At 43.2% G+C, this 18845-nt stretch overlaps 2 protein-coding genes across 3 annotated transcripts in view; one reads left to right on the forward strand and one right to left on the reverse strand.

Annotated features, from left to right (window-relative positions):
- zbtb33 (zinc finger and BTB domain containing 33) overlaps window positions 1–18845 on the forward strand; it is a 156223-nt gene that overhangs the window by 117594 nt on the left and 19784 nt on the right. The window contains exon 3 of one of the 2 annotated variants that reach the window (XR_010976431.1): window positions 3421–3532. The exons of the other annotated variant lie outside the window; for it this stretch is intronic. The gene's annotated coding sequence lies outside the window, so the exon portion shown is untranslated. The remainder of the gene's footprint in view (window positions 1–3420; window positions 3533–18845) is intronic. 2 annotated transcript variants of the gene reach the window in all.
- Window positions 1–18845, reverse strand: part of tmem255a (transmembrane protein 255A) — a 101596-nt gene that overhangs the window by 60969 nt on the left and 21782 nt on the right. Inside the window, exon 4 of the mRNA XM_068047202.1 lies at window positions 18618–18707. Coding sequence (XP_067903303.1) covers window positions 18618–18707 — 90 coding nt within the window. The remainder of the gene's footprint in view (window positions 1–18617; window positions 18708–18845) is intronic.

The following is an 18845-nucleotide window of genomic DNA, read 5'->3' on the forward strand; positions in this document are numbered from 1 at the left end:
AGATGGGGAAGAATTTAAGTGTGTCCAGGATAGTTTGCTGAAGCAGTATGTGGATGGCCCTACTAGAGAAGGGGCTACACTCGACCTCCTCTTCGGAAATGGGGCTGGGCAGGTGGTTGATGTATCAGTGGGGGAGCACTTTGGGACCAATGACCATAACTCTATTAGCTTCAAGAGAGTTATGGAAAAAAATTGGGGGAAGGGTAATTTTGAAGGCATCAGACTGGAAATCTCAAAAGTTAAATAGGAGAGGCTGTTTGCAGGTAAAGGGACGTCTGGCAAGTGGGAGGCTTTTAAAAGTGAGATAGGAAGAGTACAGGGCCGGCATGTTCCTGTTAGATGGAAGGGCAAGGCTGGCAAGTTTAGAGAACCTTGGTTGACGAGGGATATTGAGGGTCTGGTCAGGACATAGGAGGAGGCATATGCCAGGTATAGGCAGCTGGGATCAAGCGAGTCCCTCGAAGAGTATAGAGAATGTAGGAGTACACTTAAGAAGGAAAATTGGGGGGACGAAAAGGGGCCATGAGATTTCCCTGGCAGATAAGATAAAGGAGAATCCTAAAAGATTCTATAAGTATATTAAGAGTAAAAGGGTAGCTAGGGTGAGTGTAGGTCCCCTTAAGGATCAGTGTGGCAATCTATGTGGAGCCGCGGGAAATGGGCAAGGTCTTAAAATGGATATTTCTCTTCAGTATTTACTGTGGAGAAAGTCATGGAAGCTAGTGAGTTCAAGGGACGGAACAGCAATATCCTGGAGCATATCAACTTTACAAAAGGAGGTGGTGTTGGAGGTTTTGAAGCGCATTAAGGTGGATAAATCCCCAGGGCCTGACCAGGTGTATCCTGGGATGCTATGGGAAGCAAGGGAGGAGATTGCTGGAGCCCTGGCAGAGATTTTTGTATCATTGTTAGCCACGGGTGAGGTACCAGAAGACAGGAGGATAGCTAATGTTGTGCCTTTATTTAAGAAGGGCAACAGGGATAAGCCAAGGAATTACACACTGGTGAGCCTTACACCAGTGGTGAGAAAGTTATTGGAAGGGATTCTGAGAGACAGGATTTATATGCATTTGGAAAGGCATGGTCTGATTAGGGATAGTCAGCATGGTTTTGTGCATGGGAAATCATGTCTCACGAATTTGATGGAGTTTTTCGAGGAGGTGACCAAGAGGATTGACGAGGGCAGGGCGACGGATGTTGTCTGCATGGACTTTAGCAAGGCCTTTGACAAGATCCTGCATGGTAGGCTGGTCCAAAAGGTTCGAACACATGGGATCCAGGGTGAAAGCGCAAATTGGATACAAAATTGGCTTGGTGATAGGAAGCAGAGGGTGGTAGTGCAGGGTTGTTTTTCAGATTGGAGGCCGGTGACCAGTGGTGTGCCGCAGGGATTGGTGCTGGGCCCTCTGTTGTTTGTCATATATATTAATGACTTGGGTGTGAATGTAGGGAGCATGATTAGTAAGTTTGCAGATGACACCAAAATTGGTGGTATGGTGGGCAGTGAAGAAGGTTGTCTAAGCTTACAACAGGATATAGATCAACTGGGAAAGTGGGCTAGGGATTGACAAATGGAATTTAACGCAGACAAGTGTGAAGTGATGCATTTTGGGAAGTTAAACCAGGGCAGGACATATACAGTGAATGGCAGGGCCCTGGGGCATGTTCTTGAGCAGAGAGACCTTGGGGTGCAAGTACATAGTTCCCTGAAAGTGACAACACAGGTAGACAGGGTGGCAAAGAAGACGTATGGCATGCTTGCCTTCATCGGCCGAGGCATTGAGCACATGAGTTGTGACGTCATGTTACAGTTGTACATAACGTTGGTTAGGTTGCATTTGGAGTACTGTGTGCAGTTCTGGTCGCTGCACTACAGGAAAGATGTGATTTGGCTAGAGAGGGTGCAGAAAAGATTCACAAGGATGTTGCCTGGTTTGGAGGGCTTGAATTATAAAGAGAGATTGGATAGGCTGGGTCTGTTTTCCCTGGAGCAAAGGAGGCAGAGAGGGGACATGATAGAGGTATATAAAATTATGAGAGGCATAGAGAGGGTAGATAGCCAGAGTCTGTTTCCCATGGCAGGGGTGACTAAAACCAGAGGGCATAGATTTAAGGTGAGAGGGAGGAGATTTAAAGGGGATCAAAGAGGTAAATTTTTCACACAAAGAATAGTGGGTATCTGGAATGAGCTGCCAGAGGAGGTGGTGGAGGCAGGAACAGTAGCAACATTTAAGAGGCATCTGGACAGGTACTTGAATGAGCAAGGCATAGAGGGATATGGAATTAATGCAGACAGCTGGGATTAGTACAGATAAGCATTATGGTCGGCATGGACGCGGTGGGCCGAAGGGCCTGTTTCTATGCTGTACGACTATGACTCTATGGTCCATTATGTAAATATGTTTCAGTTCAATGGAAGATTAAAAGATCTGTATTGTCAAAGCAGATGCAATTAAATACAATGATCAGTGTTGGAGGATAGGTGTTCTTACTTATAATTTAACAGAATTTGTAGCACAGGAACAGGCCATTCAGCCCAACAGGTCTAAGGTTGTTTATGCTCAATGCGAGCCTCTCCCCACCCATTTACTTTTCAAAATAGTAGGGTTCGCAATATTAAACGTCAGATGTCAAAAAATTAAGCATACAATTAAAGTATACTTAACAACAGAACTCCAACAAAACTTTACAAGTTTCAGCCAGAGATTTTGAACATATTATACCTCCGACTTCAGTTTTACAGGTTGATCAGAACGATTGAATTATAAAGCATCTGCTCCTAAAGCCACTTTTTATACTTCTTTTCACCCCCTCGACATGATAAACCATGCATTTATGCATTGCCTAAAGTATTACACCTTTATAATTTTACTGAACTTGTCCCCTATTAAAAACTTGAGTTTTAATAATTTCTGTCCACATGGACTGGTTCAACTCCCCAGTTTTCTTTTTCAGGTAAAATCAAAGCAAAATATTGCTGATGCTGGAAATCGGAAATAAAAACAATTTCAGAGCATGACTGCTTTTTTTATTTTTCTATTTTATTTCATGTAAACCATGCGCCTGTCTTAAACTTGTTTTTCATGTTTTTGCTTTCAGACAGAGCTGTTCAATATTCTGCCATTAACACTCTCTCTGGACTAATGCTTTGTCTTTGACTACAACTATTAGCACTCACTTTGCCTTTGTTCAGTGGCATTTCAGTCATTTAATCTCTCCTGCCCTCTGCCCCATCATACACCTTCCCTTTTGTTCTTACCCTCTTCCCCCCCCCCTTTCACTTGCTCAAAGCCTATTACCTCTCTAACCTTTGCCAGTTCTGATGAAAAGTCACAGACCTTAAAGGTTAATTATTTCTTTTCACGGATGCTGCCTGACCTGCTGAGTATTTCCAGCACATTGTTTTTCTTTCTTTTTCAGGAAGGTGCTTTGCTTCAAGACGACCTTCCAATGAATGAATAAAAGAAGCTTCTCTGCCTGTATATAATGTCTTTTGATAAGGTTTATTGCCTAAACTCACCATTGCTTTAAGGTCAGTCTGAACTCAAAAATTTAGTGGTCACCAAGTCTAAAATTGATTTATACTCAACACTTAAAAGGCAAAAGCTAAAGGTTATGGTTATTACAATACAAAGAGAAAACAATAACAGATCTCAAACAAACAGTCTGATTAACCATTTCCTTACAACACCAGAAATACAAAATAAAAAGGCATTGAACTGTAGCCAGTAGGGCTTCAGGCCAGAGGATTGCTGCTGCACTCAATGGATCTCAAATTTCTCCCTGTGTGCAGCTAAATAATTACATACAGCCAAAAATGATATTTTTATATCAAGGCACAACAAACACGAATGAGCTAACTCTTCATCCAGGACAAGTTCTATCTAATACTAGCAGAAACTTCCACAGGTAAAAACTCAGCTAAGCACAGGAACAAGTCAATTAAAATTCAAAAATCAAAATTACTGAAACTTTTGAAACAAAAAAAGCATTATTATTATAAGTGCTATTATTTGGCGAACAGACCTTTACCTTGCGGAGGCTGAACACCAATTCATCATTGCCTCATTCTACCTCCCACTGGACTATGATCCCACCATCGAACATCAAGTCATTGTTTCCCAGACTGTCACTGACCTAATCTCCTCTGGAGATCTTCCTTTCATGACCTCCAACTTCTTGGTTCCCCCAACCTGAGCAGCCCACTTCTACCTTCTTCCCAAGATCCACAAACAGGATGGCCCTGGCAGACCCATCATTTCAGCCTGCTCTTACCCACTGAACTGATCTCTTCCTATAGACTCTTTCTTCTCCCCTTTTTCAGTCTCCCCCAACCAGCATCGACTCTTCCGAAGCACTCTGCAACTTTAATAACTTCCAGTTTCCCTTTCACCATAGACAACCAGTCCCTTTACACCTCCAACCCCACTCACTTCCTCCAAATTAAAAGTGTTGCTATGAGAACCCATATGGGTCCTAGTATTCCTGTCTTTTCATGAGATATATGGAACATTCTTTGTTCCAGTCTGACTCGGGTCCCATTACCTCGCCTCTTTTTCCAGTACATTGATGATACCATCAGTGCTGTTCTTGCCCCAAACTGGAAAATGTCAACAACTTTGCTTCCAATTCCTAACTCCCCCCACCTCATCTTCATTGTCAATTCTTCTCTTCCCTTCCTCAATCTCTCCATCTCCAGGGATGGGCTATCAACCAATATCTACTATAAGCCCACATACTCCCTCAGCTACCAATTACACTTCCTCCCACCCAGCTTCCTGTAGGGACTTTATTCCATTTTTCCCGTTTCTTAGACTCTTGCATGTGTTCTGACGATGCCACCTTCCATACCAGTGGTTCCAATATGTCTTCAATTTTACTAAGCAGAGCTGTGATTCAGCAAAAGTGGACTGGCAACAGCTACTTGAAGGCAAAATCAGTGTCAGAGCAGTGGGAGGCATTCAAGGAGGAGCTAAAGAGGGTTCAGAACAAATATGTTCCCACAAAGAAAAAGGGTGGGGGTCTGAACTCGAGCCCTTTGGGTGTCAAGTAGCATAAAGGGTAGGATAAAGCAAAAAAAGAAAAAAGTGTGTGTCAGATATGGAGTGCTGAATACTGCAGAAAGACTAGAAGAGTATAGAAAATGCTGGGGTGTCACGAAAATGTATTAGGTCGAAGGATGATTTTTTTTTTAAATGCACTGGCTGGAAACCGGAATATTAAACCGGAGACAAACCACACAAACCTTGCGAGCTTTGAACTCTCTGCTGACCATGAGCACTGAGGCATATTTTCTGCTGCAGACTGTAGTGTTGTGGTTTAATTGATCCGTGTTTGACTGTATTAGTCTGTTTACCGATTTATGTTCCCTGCGCTTCACTAAGCCGAAGGGGGAGCTATTGTGGGTGGCGAACCTTTTGGAAAGAACAGAGATCTCCCTTGAAGGAATTCAGTCACACTGCTGTCTCCTGGAAAACCACTGAATCAGCGTTCACCTCTTCAAACTGGAAGCCTTAGGATCACCAAGCTCAATCTGAAGCCAGCTGAGTCATCAATCTCTACAGACTGAAGACCCCATCTATTTCTCTGGATTTTAATTTGACCAATCTATCCTTCCCCACTCTGTACCCTATTTGTGTGTGTTTGAAAGCTGAAGTGTATTTTATTAAGATGTTCTTTTCATTTTTTAATTTGCACTATGGGTAGGTAGAGGTTTTTAATCACCATTCTCACTGAGAATGTGGTTTTCCTTTTTTTTGATCAGTTTAAGTACAATAAAGTTAACCTCTTTCTTTGTTCAACTCGAGAAAACCTGCCCAATTGGCTCTTTTTATAATCACAGCGCGTAAACAAGTTAAAAACTCTCTGAATTGACAAGTATATCCACTTAAAAAAATGAATAAATCTGTTGTGGTCAAACAAGGAACCCTTAAACCCCACTTCACCTGATCATAACCTGGGGTGAAATTAAAGGAAATTAGGAAAGCAAATTGAAGGCATGAAAAAGTATTGGCAAGTAAAATAAAGGGAAATCCAATGATAAATGCATAACAGCAAAAGGATAATTAAGGAAAGAGGAGGTGGATAATGTGGGCATCATTCTTAATGAATACATTTCATTTGTTTTCATAAAGAGGTAATGATGCAGACATTGTGGTTAAGGAGGAAGAGTTTGAAATATTTGATGGGATAAACAATGAAGGAAGAAATATTAAGAGGTTGAGCATATTTGAAAGTAGATTAATTGCAAGGCCCAGATGAAATGTATCTCAGACTGCTAAAAGGGAGAAAATAGTCGAGGCTCTGACCATCATTTTCCAATCCTCTCTGCCTACAGGTCTGGTGGCAAAGGACTGGAGGACTGCTAATGTTGTACCATTGTTTAGAAAGGGAGAAAGAGAAAAAGAGAAAGACTGAGTAATTACTGGGCAGTCAGCCTAACCTTGGTTGTGGGCAAATTATTGCAAAAAAAAAAAATTCTGAGGGACAGTATTCTCATCATCTTGAAAAGCACAGATTAATCAAGGACAGTCTGCATAGATTTATTAAAGGAAGGTCATGTCTGACTAACTTGATTGAATTTTTTTGAGGAGGTAACCAGGAGGGTCAATGAAGGTAGCAGGTTTGATGTAGTCAACATAGATTTTAGGAAGGCTTTCGACAAGGTCTCACATGGCAGATGGATCAGAAAAATAAAAGCCCACGGCATCCAAGAGAAAGTGGCAAGTTGGATCCAAAATTGGCGCAGTGGCAGGAAGCAAAAGGGTGTTTTTGAGACTCGAAGGCTATTTCCCGTGGTTCTGCAGGGCTCTGTACAGGGTACCTTGCTGTTCGTAGTATAGATCAATGATTTAGATTTCAATGTAGGGGGCATGATAAAGAAGTTTGCAGATGATATGAAAATTGGCCATGTGGCTGATAGTGAAGAAGAAAGCTGTAGACTGCAGGAAGATATCAATGGTCTAGTCAGAACAAAAGAAGAGCAAAGAACAGTACAGCACAGGAACAGGCCATTCGGCCCTCCAAGCCTGCGCCAATCTTGATGCCTGCCTAAACTAAAACCTTCTGCACTTCCGGGGCCCATATCCCTCTATTCCCTTCCTATTCATGTATTTGTCAAGATGTCTCTTAAACGTCGCTATCGTATCTGCTTCCACCACCTCCCCTGGCAGCAAGTTCCAGTCACTCACCACCCTCTGTGTAAAAAAACTTGCCTCGCACATCCCCTCTAAACTTTGCCCCTCGCACTTTAAACCTATGTCCCCTAGTAACTGACTCTTCCACCCTGGGAAAAAGCTTCTGACTATCCACTCTGTCCATGCTGCTCATAACTTTGTAAACCTCTATCATGTCGCCCCTCCACCTCCGTCGTTCCAGTGAAAACAATCCGAGTTTTTCCAACCTCTCCTCATAGCTAATGCCCCCCAGACCAGGCAACATCCTGGTAAACCTCCTCTGTACCCTCTCCAAAGCCTCCACGTCTTTCTGGTAGTGTGGCGACCAGAATTGCACGCAATATTCTAAGTGTGGCCTAACTAAGGTTCTGTACAGCTGCAACATGACTTGCCAATTTTTATACTCTATGCCCTGACCGATGAAGGCAAGCATGCCGAATGCCTTCTTGACTACCTTATCCACCTGCGTTGCCACTTTCAGTGACCTGTGGACCTGTATGCCCCGATCTCTCTGCCTGTCAATACTCCCAAGGGTTCTGCCATTTACTGTATACCTCCCACCTGCATTAGTCCTTCCAAAATGCATTACCTCACATTTGTCCGGATTAAACTCCATCTGCCATTTCTCCGCCCAAGTTTCCAACCGATCTGTATCCTGCTGTATCCTCTGACAATCCTCATCAGGTTGGTAGGTAAATTGGCCTTTATAAATTGCCCCTAATATAGGTAGGTGGTAGGGAAATATAGGGACAGGTGGGGATGTGGTAGGAATATGGGATTAGTGTAGGATTAGTATAAATGGGTGGTTGATGGTCGGCACAGACTCGGTGGGCCGAAGGGCCTGTTTCAGTGCTGTATCTCTAAACTAAACTAAACTAAATTATCCGCAACTCCACCAACCTTTGTGTCGTCCGCAAACTTACTAATCAGACCAGCTACATTTTCCTCCAAATCATTTATATATACTGCAAACAGCAAAGGTCCCAGCACTGATCCCTGCGGAACACCACTAGTCACATCCCTCCATTCAGAAAAACACCCATCCACTGATACCCTCTGTCTATGACCGAGCCAGTTCTGTATCCATCTTGCCAGCTCACCTCTGATCCCGTGTGACTTCACCTTTTGTACCAGTCTGCCATGCGGGACCTTGTCAAAGGCTTTACTAAAGTCCATATAGATAACATCCACTGCCCTTCCTTCATCAATCATCTTCGTCACTTCCTCAAAAAACTCAATCAAATTAGTAAGACACGACAGGTGGGCAGAAAAGTGGCACATGGAATTCAATCCAGAAAAGTGGGATGGAATGCATTTGGAGAGGGCAAACGAGGCAAGGAAATAAATGGTAGGATATGAAGTATAGAGGAACTGAGGGACCCTTGGAGTACATGTCCACAGATCCCTGAAGCTAACAGGGGAGGTAGATAAAGGTGGTTAAGAAGGCATACAGAATACTTTACTTTATTGGAAGAGGCATGGAATATATGCTAGAACTGTATAAAATGCTAGTTAGGTCACAGCTAGAGTACTACATACATTCCTTACAGGAAGGATGTGATTGCACAGGAGGGTTCAGTGGAGATTTACAAGGATGTTGCTAGGACTGGAAAATTTTACCAATGAGGAAAGTTTTATAGGCTGGGGTTGTTTTCTTTGGAACAGATGAGGCCGAGGGGAAATTTAATTGAGGTGTATAAAATTATGAGGGGCCTGGATAGGAAGGACATATTTCCCTTAGCAGAGATGTCAATAACCAGAGGCATAGATTGAAAGTAATTGGTAGAAAGAATAGAGGACAGTTGAGGAGAAATGTTTTCACCCAGAGGGTGGTGGGGGTCTGGAATACACTGTCTGAAAAGGGTGGCAGAGGCAGAAAACCTCATTGCAGTTAAAAAGTATTTGGATATGCACTTGAAATGCTGTATCCTGCAAAGTTATGGACCAAGAGCTGGAAAGTGGGATTAGGCTGGATAGCTCCTTTTCAGCTAGCACAGACATGATGGACAGAATGGCCTTCTATGGTTTCACTTCCTCCAGAGTCACAAACAATCCTTCCCTGTTTCACGTGCACTTTTTTTCAATTTAGCATACTGTTGCTCACGATGCCATCTCCTCTACATTGGGGAAACCAAAACACAAACTGGGTTTTCACTTTGCTGAACAACTCCATGCAGTCCGTAAACATGACCCTGAGCTTTCAGATGCTTCACATTTTAATTCTCTATCCCATTCCGGCTTTGACCTCCGACAGTGTTCCAATGAAGCTCAACATAAGCTCAAAGAACAGGATCTCAATTTTCAATTAGGCTCCTTACAGCCTTCCAGGATCAACATGGAGGTCAACAATTTCAGATCATAACCACTGCTACCATTTTTTCGGACAGCAGCTGTTGGTAATGATTCTGTTGTTGCCATTTACAGTTCCTCTAGACTCACCTTTCATTTCCTTATTTGTCCCATTACCACCCCTTTTGTCTTGCCCCTTTCATTTAATCTCTCCTTCCTTCCACTCTATCACAGACCTTCCCTTTTGCGGATCCCTCCTCACTTTTCCTGTTTCTGTACTTACTCAAAATCTGTTAAAACTCTTCACATCTTCCAGTTCTGACAAAATGCCATCAACCTGAAACGTCAGCTCTGTTCATCACTTCAATTCTGGGTACTGCCTGTGTGGAGTTTGCAAGTTCTCCCTGTGTCTGCATGGTTTTTCTCCGGGTGCTCCGGTTTCCTCCCACAAGCCAAAAGACTTGCAGGTTGGCAGGTAAATTGGCCATTATAAATTGCCCCTAGTATAGGTAGATGGTAGGGAAATGTAGGGACAGGTGGGGATGTGGTAGGAATATGGGATTAGTGTAGGATTAGTATAAATGGGTGGTTGATGGTCGGCACAGACTCGGTGGGCCGAAGGGCCTGTTTCAGTGCTGTATCTCTAAACAGCTGCTGCCCGACCTGAGTATTTCCAGTATTTTCTGTATACATTTAAGCATCATTCTCCATTTTTTTAGGTTCTCTACTGTAGTCCACTCTGATATATTAACATTGTTAGGTAGAATTATTACATGTGTGATGATATTACAGAATCCCTTATTGAGGGAGGGAAATGGGAGAAATCTATAGACCATTCAGGGTGATAAGTGGGAAAGACTAAAACAATTATTGTTTTAGGAGATTTTAGGAGGGAGCAAAAAGAATTCTAGTCCTAATCTGTGTGCAGGACTCCCTTCTCAAGCAGTATATTTGTATGCCAACAAGGGATGAGGCAGTGACCAGTCTAATTATGAGCAACAAGATAGCATCTGAAGGAAAGAAAAGAACCTATGTTTATATAGCACCTTTCACAACGTCAATGCTCCCAAGTGCTTTACAGCCAATAAAGAACTTTTGACATGTAGTCACTGTTATACTGGAGGGAAATGCACCAGCCAATTTTCGCACAGCAAGATCCCACAAATAGCAATGCGATAACAGCCAGATAATCTATTCGAGTGATTTTGTTTGAGGGAAAAATGCTAGTTAAAACATCAGGGAGAACTCCTCCCTCCTCTTCAACTCGTGCCGAGGAATCAGTTTAACGTCTCATCCGAAAGATGGTATCTTTGCCAGTGCGGCACTCCCTCAGTACTGCACTGAAGTATCAGCCTAGGTGAGTACTACAAAGGTTTTGTTTTAATTAGTGTAATTTATTAATAATTACTACTTAGAATAGTGCTGTTTGAACAGAGTGTGAGGCTGTGAGTTGTGTGGGAGGGATTTCACTGACTAGGGGAAGGAGGTGCTCGTTGGTCTCTTTCTTTTCTTCTCTGCATTTTCAGCCTCCACAGGACAGGCAAGCTGATTGGCAAGTAACTGGTAAGTTATTCCACTTATTACATTAGCAATAGTTAGTTGTAAAGCTAATTAATGGCAGGGCAGCTTGACCAAGTGGAATGTGCCTCCCGTGGCATGTGGGAAGTCATGGATGCACCATGTGTCCTTGACAAACACACCTGCAGGAAGTGTCACTGATTGCAGAAGCTCGAGTTCCGGGTTTCGGAACTCGAGCGGCGGCTGGAGTCACTGTGGTGCATCCACAAGGCAGAGAACTATGTGGATAGCATGTTTCAGGAGGTAGTCACCCAGAAGCTTAAGAGAACACAGGCAGAAAGGGACTGACTGGGTGGCTGCCAGAAGGTCAAGGAGTCCCCAGAGGGCATCCCACTTTCTAACCAGTATTCAGTTCTGAGTACCAATGGGAGAGAGGGTTCCTCTGGAGAGTGCAGCGAGATTCATGACCAGAGCACCATAGGTGGCTGAGCTGTGCAGGGAGGGAGGAGAAAGGACAAGAGAGCAATCGCGATAGGGAATTCTATAGTTAGGGGAACAGATAGGTGTTTCTGTGGTTGCAGACGTGATTCCAGGATGGTATGTTGCCTCCCTGGTGCAAGGGTCATGGATATCACCGAGCGGCTACAGGGCGTTCTGGAGGGCGAGAGTGCACAGCCAGAGGTCGTGGTCCACATTGGTACCAACTATATAGGAAGAGAGAGGGATGAGGTCCTGCAGGCTGCATTTAGCGAGTTAGGAACGAGATTAGCAAGCAGGGCCTCAAAAGGTAGTAATCTCCAGAACACTCTCAAGGCCATGTACCAGTGAGTATAGAAATAGGAAAATACATCAGATGAATGCATGGCTAGAGAGATAGTGCAGGAGACAGGGCTTCAGATTTCTGGGGCATTGGCACCGGTTCTGGGGGAAGATGGGACCTGTACAATCCAGACGGTCTGCACCTGAACAGGACTGGGACACATATCCTTGTGGGAAGGTTTACTAGTGCTGTTGGGGATAGTTTAAACTAGCTTGGCAAGGGGATGGGAACCTGAGCGCAGTCTTAGATAGGACAATTTCAGGGCAGGGAACAGGAGGCAGAAAATTAGCGAGTGACTCTGAAAGACAGAAGAAGCAAAAGGTTAAAAAGTGTGTAACACAGGAATTTGGCAGTGTTAAAGGGTATTTATTTAAATGCATGGAGTATAGTAAATAAAGCTGATGAGCTGAGGGCACAGATAGACACATGGCAACATGATATCGTTGCTATAACGGAAACTTGGCTTAAGGAGGGGAAAGAATGGCAACTCAACATCCCTGCATATCGAGTTTTCAGGCAGGATGGAGACGGAGATAAAAAAGGAGGGGGTGTAGCATTATTAGTTAATGAATCAATAACAGCTTTGAGGAGGGATGATATGCGAAATGAATCAACAAATGAGGCCATATGGGTGGAGCTCAGAAATAAAAAGGGGCAGCCACACAACTAGGAGTGTACTATAGACCCCCAAATAGTGAGAGGGAGGTAGAAGAACAAAAATGTAGGCAAATTTATGAGTGACCTGGTGAAAGTGGACTGGATACATCTACTTGAAGGAAAGTCAGTGGCAAACTGGAGGCATTCAAAAGCAAGATTCTACAGGCACAGTGTAGGCATGTCCCACAAAGATAAAGGGTGGTACTGCCAAATCTAGAAGCTTACAGGGTAAGTTAAAGCAGAAAAAGAAAGTTTATGACAATCATAATAATCTTATTACTTTAGAAAGCCTAGAGGAGCATAGAAAGTGAAGTTAAAAAAGAAATTAGAAAAGCACAGAGAGGAAATGAAAAATTATTGGCAGGTAAAAATCAAGGAAAACCCGAAGATGTCTTATCAGTACATTAAGTGCAAGAGGATAACTAAGGAAAGGGTAGTGCCCATCAGGAGATGTACAAGGGAACTTGTGCGTGGATGCAGAAAATGTGGGCAGGGTTCTTAATGAGTTATTGTGTCTGTTTTCACAAAGGAGAGGGTTGATGTAGACATTGTAGTTAAAAAGAGGAGGAGTGTGAAATATTAGATAAGATAAGCATAATGAGAGAGGAAGTGCTTGAGGGCCTGACATCCCTGAAAGTGGATAAATCACCAGAGCTGGATAGATTGCATCCCAGGTTGTTAAATGAAGCTAGGGAGGAAATAGCAGAAATGCTGAAGATCATCTTCAAATCCTCATTAGATACAGGAGAGGTACCAGACGATTGGAGGTCTATGAATGTTGTACCATTGTTTAAAAAGGTGCGAGGGATAAGCCAAATAATTATAGGCCAGTCTGTCTGACCTCGGTGGTGGGTAAATTGTTAGAATCTATTCTGAGGGACAGGATGAACTGCCACTTAGAAAGGCACAGATTAATCAGGGATGGTCTGTATTGATTTATTAAGGGAAGGTCACATATTACTAACTAATTGAGTTTTTTGAGGAAGTAACAAGGAGGATTGACGAGGGTAGTGCAGTGGATTTGGTCTGCATGGATTTTAGTAAGGCATTTGACAAGGTCCCACATGGCAGTCTGGTAAGTAAAATGAAAGCCCATGGGATACAGGGGAATGTGGCAGGTTGGATCCAGAATTGGCTCAGGGCCAGGAAATAAAGGATAGTAGTCAACAGATGTTTCTGTGAATGGAAAGCTGTTTCCAGTGGTGTTCCACAGGGCTCAGTGTTGGGTCCCTTGCTGTTAAGTGATTTGTACTTAAATATGGGAGGCATGATTGGGAAATTTGCTGATGACACAAAAATTGGCCGTGTAGTTGAGAGTGAAGAGGATAGCCATAGACTCCAGAAAGATATCAATGGTTTGGTTGAGTGGGCGGAAAAGTGGCAAATGGAATTCAATCCAGCTAAGTGTGAGGTAATGCATTTGGGAAGGGCAAATAAAGCGAGGGAATACACAATAAACGGGAGGATATTGAGAGGGGTAGAAGAAGTGAGAGACCTTGGAGTGCCATAATTTTTCTATGGTTCTATTGTGCGCTCACGTCTATAGGGTCAAGCTTGAAGCCATGATCCTTCTGACTCAAAGGCAATAGTGCTTTCCCTGAGCCAAAGCAAATAGCAAGAGGAGTTCAATGTCAATAAAAAGAGAATTGTTAAGTGTGAGGTGGGACCCCTGAGAGAAGATTATGAGTTTCTAGAGGATAAATGGAAATAAACAAGTATTTTGTTTATGTTTCCAGAAGAACAAGATTATGAGAAGGTAAATCTTGAATTGACTAAAAGCAAGGTGAGAGTTATAATAACTGAACAGGAAAGCATTAAAGAAGCCAGTTAATCTGAAAGGAGGACAAAGTGCTGGGACCTGATGGGAGATGTCCATGGATCCTGAGGACAACTGGGGAAAAAAGGACACAGACCCAAGGAATTATATTTCATGGATGGGAGTACTTCAAGCAGCCCACATGGATTTCAGATGGCAAGATCACAGTCAACAATCAGAATGCTTTGATGAGGTGACAGATATGGTAGGTGGGTGGTGGAGGAAATGCAGTGGATGTGATCTCTTGGCATTTCTTTGTGGAGGAAGATTTTGGGAAGGTTGCACTCATCGATTGCAGGCCTGCTGGTGACTAGTCAGGCCTATCAGTGACCAGCAGATTCTCCCACAGCAGGTACAAGTGAAGGTGTAGTCACTGCTGGGGGCAATTGGATCGATCCTTCTCCTTCTTTTCTCTTTCATGTTGGTTCTTCGCTCAGTCTCAAAAGGTGTCTGTAGCTCTCCTGATGTAGCATCTCCAAGCATCACGATCTATGGCCTGTGCTTCCCACTGGTGATATAGCACACAGAGAGGGACTTCTTCAGGGAGTCCTTAAAACGTTTGCATGGGGCCCCTCTGTTCCCTTTACCAGTGGTCAGCTCTCCACACAACACGATCTTGGGCAGGCGACTGTCATCCATCCAGGCAACGTGACCCACCTAACGCAGTTGGCTTTGCAGGAGGATGGCCTCAAAGCTGGTGATGAGGCCCGTGTGCAGGACTTCAATGTTTGAGATGTGGTCCTGCCAGTGGATCTTGAGGATGTTACAGAAGCAGCGATAATGGAAGTGTTCTAGAAAGCATACATGACGGCAGTATAGGACCCATGACTAGGTGCCATAGGTGAAGGGTGGTGAGGACTATGGTTTTGTACACGGAGTCTGTGCTCGGAGGCTTTGGTTGCTCCACACACGTTTGTACAGTCTGCCGAATGTACTGTTTGCTTTCGAGAGCCTATTCTCCACTTCCTTGCCTATGGTGGCATCAAATGAGATGATGTTCCCCAAATAATTAAATTGCTTGACGGCATTCAGCTTGGTTCCCTCGATGATAATGCTTGATGGTTTATATTCTTCTTGGGGTGCAGGCTGATGCAGGATTTCAGTTTTCTTTAAACTGATTTTTAGTCGGAAGAGTTGTGACACATCGGAAAAATGTATCGTTATACATTGCAGATCTGGCTGACTGTGGGCCAGGAGAGCACAGTCAGTCATTGGCGAAAAGTAGTTCACGATGAGTTTTTCTTGTGTCTTTGTGTGAGCCTGAAGACGTCTGAGGCTGAAAAGGCCTCCATCAGTCCGGAAGCGAACGTAAACTCCCTCCTTAAGGTCTTCTGTTGCCCTCTGCAGCATCATGCTGAATAAGATGGCGAATAGGGTCATGGCCAGCTCACATCCCTGCTTCACACCATTGGAGATACAGAGGGACTTGAGAGGTCACTGTTTTGCTTGACTTGTCTGTACTGATTGTCATGAAACTGCTTCACCATGGCCAGGAACCTGGGTGGGCATCCAAGTTTTTCAAGGATTTTCCAAAGTCCATCTCTACTCACAGTGTCGAATGCCTTGGTGAGGTCTACAAAAGTGACGTAAAGACCTTTGTTTTGCTAACGACACTTTTCTTGTAATTGTCTGAGTGCAAATACCATGTCTGTGGTGCCTCTGTTTGCTCTGAAACCACACTGGCTTTCTGGGAGGTTTTCTTCCGCAATGGTAGGCACAAGCCTGTTCAGAAGTATTCTAGCCAGGATCTTCCCAGCAACAGAAAGGAGGGTGAAACCCCACGGTAGTTGGAGCAGTCTGATTTTTTTCCTTTGTTTTTGTACAAAATGATAATGGCATCACGAAGATCCCGTGGAATCCTGCCCTGTTCCCAGCAGGCCGTGAAAAACTCATGGACCTTGGTATACAGGACAGGGTCACCATGCTTCAAGGCTTCGGGACATACTTAGACTTTCAGCAAGCTTTTTAACCAAGGAGACTATTGGAGAAGATTAAAGGGTATGGAATTAGAGGAGATTAGCAAATTGTATTAAATACTGGTTAGAAGGGAGAAAACGGAGTAAGAGTTAAGGACAGTTTTTCAGAGTGGTTTGGACTTGTGCAGCAGTCATTTTTTATTTCTTCATGGAAAGTGGGCATCGCTGGCAAAGCCAGTATTTACTGCCCATCCGTAATTGCCCTTGAGAAGGTGGTGAGCCGCCTTCTTGAACCGTTGCGGTCTGTGGGGTGTAGGTTCACCCACACTGCTGTTAGGGGGTGAGCTCCAGGATTCTGACCCACTGACAGTGAAGAAATAGCAATAGATTTCCATGTCAAGGTGCTGTGTGACTTGGAGTGGAACTTACAAGCGGTGGTGGTGGTGTTCCCATGCACCTGCTGCCCGTATTCTTCTAGTTGGTAGAGGTTGCAGGTTTGGAAGATGCTGCAGGGCATCTTGTAGATGGTACACACTGCAGCCACAGTGCATCAGTGTCGAGGGAATGAATGTTTAAGGTAGTGGATGGGGTACTGATCAAAACAGGCTGCTTTGTCCAGGATGGTGTTGGAGCTTCACCAATCCAGGCAAGGGGAGAGAATTCCGTCACACTCCTGACTTGTGCATTCCCAAATCTGCAGACAATACCAAACTAGGAGGCAAAAGGAAATAATTCTTAGGACCAAAGGAAACTGCAAAGGAATTTGGATATGATGAAATGGGCAAAAAAGGGGGCAGATCAAATTCAATATCAATAAATGTCAGGTGGTACGCTGTGGTTTAAAAAAAAAACTTAAAACTATAATACTTTGAATGGGGAAAAAGCTGGGTGATGTCCAAGAGGAGAAGGATTTGGTGGCTCAGATTCACAAGACACTAAATGCAGCACTTCAATTGATAAGGCCATAAGGTTAATGGAATACTGGTTAAAGGGCAAGAAGTTTAGAATGTAAAAGTGCAGATGTAATGGTGAATCTATACCAAACTTTAGCAAGACCTCAGTTAGAGTAACGTATAGGAAGGATGTTGAGGTAATAGAGAGGATGCAATCCTGATACAATAGGTTGCTGCCTGGCATGGAGAATTACAAATATGAAGATTCAAAAAATTGGGTTCATTTCCAGTACAACGAAAAGGAAATTGTGGGGCAATTTGATAGAAGGGTTTAAAACTATGAAGTGTGAGGGTGGCATCAGAATAGATAGAAATTAACTTTGCAGTGATTGAAGAGTCTAGACTCTGGAAACAAAAAAGATAGAAGATTAAATGCAAGTGTTTTAGGACAGTGAGCAAGAGAAACTTTTGTTTATACATCGGGTTGTGAGGCACTACCAGAGTTAGTGATTGAAGCAGAGGTCATAGAAACTTTTAAGTAGGGGATAAAAGGGAAGTGGGAACAGAGCAGGAATATGGGATTATGCTGCAATGTACTGCTCATGTGGAGGATAAATACCAACACAAATTGGTTGGGACGAATGGCCTGCATTAGTGTTGCCATTTTTATGAAATCCTATCCCCATGAATACTGGTCAATCTTGAAGTTTCATCAGACAACAGTATTCAGCTTTTCCATTCCTCTTAATCCAAAGCTGGATGTATCCACTGAATAGCCTGCTGTCCAATGATGATGGCTGGCCTTGAATTGAGCGGAAGCTGGGATTCAAATTGGTGATGCTGGAGTGGGATCTCTGCATTACTGCTAAAAATTTGAAAGCCAACATATCCCTCCATTGACTTGTTTATTAATTAACCTGCAACCTTGAATACAGTTGCAGGATAATTAATATTGGTCCACAGTAAATAGCGGAGAAAGAGCACGTCTTTATACTGAAGCAACTAAGCAGGTGCGTGTGATTGTTAGGCAATGTATGAGTGAAGAGATCCACGGTATGCTGGGAAGACAGACAAACTGTTCAGAGATTCTCTGAATAAAATAACAGAAAACAGTGTGCGTCTATACAATAGATTCATGAATGCAGAACTTTGTCGGCCTCTTGTAGGACTCACAAATAAAATTACAGAACATGCAAAAGGCAAGATACAACCATCGAGAATTTACCTTAGAGTTCTTGATTTCCAACATTTATCTCCATCTCATCTATAAATTACATGCATCACTTCTACCAAGGACTGAACCAGACTCTCAAGTAACCAAGCAAATTCCAAAATTTACATGCAAATTATTTTACTGGGGGTAATCCCTTTGAATTTATATTAGGATTATCGAGAGCCAAGTATCTAAAAGTCACTAAAAGATAAAGATAGTTTGAGTGCCTTAATATATGGAGTTATATGAAAACAAAACACTACCACGTAACATTGAATTTCTTTGGCAAAACAACATTGATAGAAGGGAGTTATACTCACAATGTGTCTGGCAGCAAATACACCATCAACAATGGCACAACAGAAAGATGCCAATACACCAAAACTGATGAATACGATCGATGCCACCAGCTAAAGAAACAGAATGTACATTTAGTACAAAAAAAAAGGCTGTGTAGAGTATTCAAACACTAAAAGCAATTTTAGTATTTCTATTTTGTGATGAGAGACAGATGATGAAATGGGTTACAGTACTAAACCAAATGTAGG

Source organism: Heterodontus francisci, chromosome 15 (assembly GCF_036365525.1).
Source record: "Heterodontus francisci isolate sHetFra1 chromosome 15, sHetFra1.hap1, whole genome shotgun sequence".
NCBI classification, from domain to species: Eukaryota; Metazoa; Chordata; class Chondrichthyes; order Heterodontiformes; family Heterodontidae; genus Heterodontus; species Heterodontus francisci.